This window comes from Carya illinoinensis, chromosome 9 (genome assembly GCF_018687715.1).
Source record: "Carya illinoinensis cultivar Pawnee chromosome 9, C.illinoinensisPawnee_v1, whole genome shotgun sequence".
Lineage (NCBI taxonomy): Eukaryota > Viridiplantae > Streptophyta > Magnoliopsida > Fagales > Juglandaceae > Carya > Carya illinoinensis.
Window position 1 is genome coordinate 20,949,578 of NC_056760.1, and position 5,715 is coordinate 20,955,292.

Consider the following 5,715-nt stretch of genomic DNA (forward strand, 5'->3'; position numbering starts at 1 on the left):
CCCATTGGTTTGTCCGGCTCATAGATTTGGGCTAGTAAACAAGAAATATTTTATCAGTAGACTTTAGATGCTTTGGCATGATGTTTAAGATTCGCTCCTTATACAATTTTTTTTATTATTTTTTAATTTTTTTTAATTTTTAAGTTTAATGTTTTGTGCTCATTGGAAGGGGTGGAGAGGGGAGGAGGGAGCACATGGCATGCCCACCCTCGTTGACTTTTCTTCCCACCATTAAAAGAAAGAAAGATGACTACAAGTCAGCAATTTTTCTCTTTTGAATTGGTCTCTTTAAACTGCATGACACATCAGCGCGCAGCATGATGCCACGAGGAATTGGCCAAACCCATGTATAGCATTTGAGCCGGACCTTATATTTAATGGTAATCCAAATAATTAACGCTACGTTTGAAATTTAGATTGAATTGATTTCAGTCAAATATTAAAATGAAGTTAATATTTAAATACTTAAATCTTATATTAATTTAAAATTTTTTTATACGTAAAATTTATAATTTTTTTAATTTATTATAAATATATTTAAATTTATTTTAATATCTAAATATATCTTAAATAAATTTCACAACATTTATTATTTTATTTCAACTTATTATTATTTATAAAAAAAAATTCCGTTGATCCCAACGTAAATGTTAAAGAAGATGATCTCTCTCAAATTATCAGGCAAACTCATGAAAATAAATCAAAAACCGAAACAAAAAGAAAAGGCAGACTTGGAATGGAGTGAAAATGTCAATGTCGTACTCGACTTTATAACTAATTAATTAGTTGCAGTAAAGCTGACAAGTCCACACCATGATGATGACTCTTGGTCCTAGTATTAATTCCTAAAACTGTAGTAGAAAATGAGTACAGAACGCCTAATAATTCAGAAGAGAAGGGGTCTCGTACTCGTAGAAAGCTCGCGAATGCATAGATCTCCTCTAAAGGGAGACTCTTGGGTTGCTGCTATATATGCTGTAAATAGCAAAGCAGTCATAATTCCTAGGGAAAATTATGTTGTAAATAGCCTCTTCAATTGATTTAATTGCCACCATATTTATATTTTTGTCACAATATTTGTTAAAGATGGTTTAATTTTTTTACCTCCACTAACGTCCAAAACACAAGTCATAGAAGACCCGCTGGAACTTTTCCTAGTAGAAGTCAATATAATCTAAAAAGTACGCTCATTTTTTACTGTTTTTTGGGTGTTGGTTGGGCGTACCAAACGTAACAACATTTACATGACATTTGAATGTAATAAAAAAGTACACAAAACCGTTCACATTTGACGTGTTTAGAAAGTCCATATATAATTCAAACTTGGTGTCCTTTTCTGGTCCATTGCCCGAAACCTACCACTAAATATTGATTACCAAAGCCCAGAAAATAAAAATGAAAGAAAATGAAATACAAACTGATATCTAACGGAGAGAAATGGTTGTTCAACGTAGAAATCTTTTAAATATGCATATAGTATATCATATTATAAAATAATTTTTATTGTATATTAATTTGACGCGTATAATACAGGACTCGTCATTCATATAACAACATACGTACCTAGTAATTCTCTTTGTAATTAACATGGATATATGCCACTATATAATTTATTGGGAACATGAGATCTTCTAATTATCAAGACAATTAAATTGGAAATAAAGTAGACTTCTTGGAGAAATTCCAATAGCATCACTGTGGTATTAGGAAAACTGGCCGATGAAAGGAACATGATTTCCTTAGTGTGGTTGGAGACGAATGGGAAGCCCCTTTTGTGGACTTGGCATCATGTCACCGATAATCTTTTCATTGGGAAGCACCACTTCCCATTTGAACCTTTTGACCACATTGTGAACAAATGTGAGTATTGCTAGGCGTGCGTACTCTTTCCCAGGGCACATCCGAGGCCCTCCTCCAAACGGAACAAATGTAAAGGGAGGAAAGACATTTGCATCATCGTATCTTGAGGGGTCAAACTTCTCTGGCTCTGGGAAGAATTCTGGGTTCTTGTTTGTTGTGCTCACTGTCCAATATACCTGCATACCCACCAAAACATACAGTATGAATCAAGCATATTCATCTCATGGGTCCTGGTTGCATGGTATACACAATCGCTTAAACACTTGAGCATCTAATACCATTCATAAATTCATCTGAGACACACAAGTTTTTGATAGATTGATATCATGAAGTTATGTAAGTTTGTGGGATTAATATTGTATAATTTTTTTTTTTGTAACTGTAACACTTATCTTATATAAATTCTTAGACATTTAATATTATTGAAAAGTTCATTGGCACAAGAAATTAGGTTTGAGCATGAGCATGGCCGTACCTTCCATCCCTTTGGAATGGTGTAACCGGCGTAGGTAAAATCAGCGAGGGCCACTCGGAAAGTTCCCTGAAGTGGAGGGGTGAGCCTCATGACTTCATACAAAACGTGCCACGAATACTTCATTTTCTGAATGTCATCCCACTCCAATAGCTCTCCTGATTTCTTCGACGAGGAGACCTCCGATTGCTCTGGTTTTCAGTAAAGACTAATGTTAGGAAACTTTGATACAGACAAAATCAAAACTGAAAAAATAAATAAATAAATAAATTTGCAGAGAAATTCTCATATTTTATAAAATATTAATCCCATCTTGAAAGACGAACTTGACCATATATGACCCAATTTAGCTAACATTACCCCGTTTGGATTTATAAATTATTTCATCTTATCTTATATTATTATTATAATTTTTTTAAATTTTTATATAAAATATAATAAATAATTTAATTTTTTCAAGCCTCAATTCAATTTTTAAAATTTTAAAATAATAATAATATTAAAAAAATCTCTAAAAAAAAAGTTAACAATAAAGTAAAGTCTTATTTGGTTACACAGATGAGATGAAATGTTTTGAATAGTAATTAATAAAATATTATTATAATATAATTTTTTAATATTAATTTTGTATTGAAATTTAAAAAAATTAAATTATTTATTATATTTTATATGGAGATTTAAAAAAATTATAATAATAAATTAAGATAAAATTTTTTATTTTGATTAACTAAGCTATTCTCACGTGGGCGAAAGAAAGTCCCAAAAAAATAAAAAAAAAAAATAAATAAATAAATAAATAAAACAAAACAAAAAACAAAAAACAAAAAACAAAAAACAAATGAAAGGGTTGTTACGTACCAGCTCTGATCTTCTCGTAGATGTCGGGTCTCTCTCCGACGTATTTCATGAAGAAAGTCATGGCAGTAGCCACTGTGCTATACCCTGCAACCAGCAAGCCCATAATCTTGTCGGCAATTTCGGCCTCCGGCATGTGCTTCCCCGATGGGTCGGTAACCACAATCATATGCGAAAGTATGTCCTGCATCGGTGCTCCGGTGGCCATGGCAGCCTTCTTTTCCTGAATTATTGTCCTCAGCTCCTTGCGGATTGCAGCTGCTGCTTTGTTTGCTCTGTAAAATATAGTTCCTGGGATATTCAGAGTGATTGAATGCATCCCGAGCGTAATGTCATCAAAGTGGCTAACAAGCCTAGCAATACGACCGGGGTCATCGGTACCCAAGAAGAATCTGCAGGCAAGACTTAGAGTGAGGGTCTTGGCGAGAGGATAGGCCTTGACCATGTCTTTTCCCTCCCAGTGAATTTGCATCTGCTCCTGAGTGATGGAGTCCATTTTTCCCAGGTACCGCACCAACGCCTCGGGCTTCAAAAACCCAGGTGACCTTATGATTTGTGCCTCGGCATCGCGCGCAATTTGGACCGGAGCAGCCGTCTGGTACGACCGGAACATCTTCTGCATCGAGTGAGGACGGAATGCGGTGAAGTACTTTTGCTCGTTGGAAAACAAGAATTTGTGTCCACTGGGACCGCAGATGACTGCGGTTTCCTCTCCAAGAATCTTGGTCTTGAATATATCCGGGGAATACTTCTTCATCCTATCAAAGACAAACTTTTCTGGCTTCCCAAACAGGAACTCAAGAGTTTCCCCCATGATAGGCCATCCGAAGCTCCCTGGGGGCAGGTTTTTGGGACCATGGGACCTGCGTCTGAAAACGAAGATGCTAAGTGCAAGAAGCATAGGGACCAAAGACAGCGAAAGGAAGAAGGCCGCCATAGTTTTTTTTTTTTTTTGGAAATGAGTTTGGGTTGATGGAAATGGAATTGAGCTGGATGGGCTTGAACCTTGGATTTATATAGGGGAGGGTAGGTGGCGCATATCCTCCGATTTATCTATTTAATTTACTGCGTCAATCCCGTTCTTCTCACGCGGAAAGGCGTACGTCAATATTGAATCAGGGGCAATACGTAACACGATCTCGTGAACTTAACGTTTACATCAGTGAATTTGAGTTTCATATAAATGATTCCAGTTAAAACGGATTAATCTGTTAATATATAGTCAATAAACGGATCAATAATAAGTTAATTTGCTTATTTTAAAATTAATTTACATTAATTTATTTAAATTTTATTTTAAAATTATCATTTTATTATTATTAAATTGTGATATTGATATTTCTTAATATGAATATGATTTTATTATTGGAATTGTAAATCTTGACCTATGTTCATGTTTATTACTAATGTTATATTTATTATTAATGTTTGGTTTGTAATATTGGTTTTATTATAGATTAAAATTTGAGAAATATTGATATTGTTTTTAGTAGGTAGTCTTAGTTATTATTTTTAGATATTGGGCAACTAATAAATTTAGATTTTATTTTTTATGTGAAATTATGCTAATCAAATGAAATGAGTTATGTAGGTTAGTTCAACCTATTTACATGAAACGACTTGAAATTAATCGTATTATATTAATATATTTTTAATTAATTATTAAACAGATAAAAATAGGTAACATGGCATGACCCGTTATTTAAAAAGGTCGTGTTAGGATTTGAAGGTTTAGTACCTCGTTTAGGTTAACAGACTGTGTTGGAATTGATTCATATAATCGAATATCCATAACTTGACACGATACAAATACGATCTATAAACATAAATTGCAATTCCAATTAAATCACCACGTACTGAAAAGCTTCAAGGAAAGAAGATTTTCTTTCTGCATGGATTTTGATTCTTAATTTTGTTATTATTTTGGATTTTTTTAAAACCAAATTATTTGGTCTATACAAAATCTTGTAAAAATGATTTTGCACCATGTCATTCGATTCTATGTTTTGTTTATTTTTTTAGTTAATTTTTTGTTCAATTAAGAATAGGTCATAAGTTAGCATGTAACTTATGTTTTATATAAGTTTTGGGTGAACGTTGTCGTTTTTTTAATTTTTGGAGATTTTGTTTTGAATACATAGACATCTAAGTTCTACCATGCATGCTGCAAGCACAATTATTATTATTTATTTTTTTATTTTTATTTTTTCCTCTGTTGGTAGCACAAGTATTTTACTGTGGCTGGATGAACTATCAAGTGATCTATTGACTTAGTGGTAAAGCTTTCACACCCAAAAGTCAAAACTCAGTGGAGATTCATGCTCATACTCACTATTCATCGGTTCGATATTTTATCATTGTGTTCAAATTACAGCCTAAACCCATTTGTTGAGTTTTAGGAAAGAGGAATATTCTCATTTGGACATATTTTATTTATTTATTTATTTTTGAAGTCATAGGTTTTCATGTTTAATGAAGATAAGACGGCAGCTGGACCCGACGGAAAGTGCCAAAGGACTGAAGTTGTC

At 33.2% G+C, this 5,715-nt stretch overlaps 1 protein-coding gene across 1 annotated transcript; it reads right to left on the minus strand.

Moving 5' to 3' along the window:
• Nucleotides 1-1,459: 1,459 nt before the first annotated feature.
• Nucleotides 1,460-4,182, minus strand: LOC122274987 (beta-amyrin 28-monooxygenase-like). The gene is made up of 3 exons (XM_043083876.1): nt 3,191-4,182; nt 2,336-2,523; nt 1,460-2,036 (listed from the first exon to the last, which is right to left on the minus strand). Exons 1-3 carry the CDS (start codon nt 4,122-4,124, stop codon nt 1,740-1,742), a joined length of 1,419 nt encoding a protein of 472 aa, XP_042939810.1. The 5' UTR covers nt 4,125-4,182; the 3' UTR covers nt 1,460-1,739.
• Nucleotides 4,183-5,715: the final 1,533 nt, after the last annotated feature.

Bases quoted from the DNA above. Each gene is read 5' to 3' on its own strand.
- LOC122274987 (XM_043083876.1), bottom strand. From the start codon at position 4,124: ATGGCGGCCTTCTTCCTTTCGCTGTCTTTGGTCCCTATGCTTCTTGCA. The intron at 2,524-3,190 runs GTACGTAACAAC...ACTGAAAACCAG, and splicing joins CTACGAGAAGATCAGAGCTG to AGCAATCGGAGGTCTCCTCG. The intron at 2,037-2,335 runs GTACGGCCATGC...GTGGGTATGCAG, and splicing joins CCATTCCAAAGGGATGGAAG to GTATATTGGACAGTGAGCAC.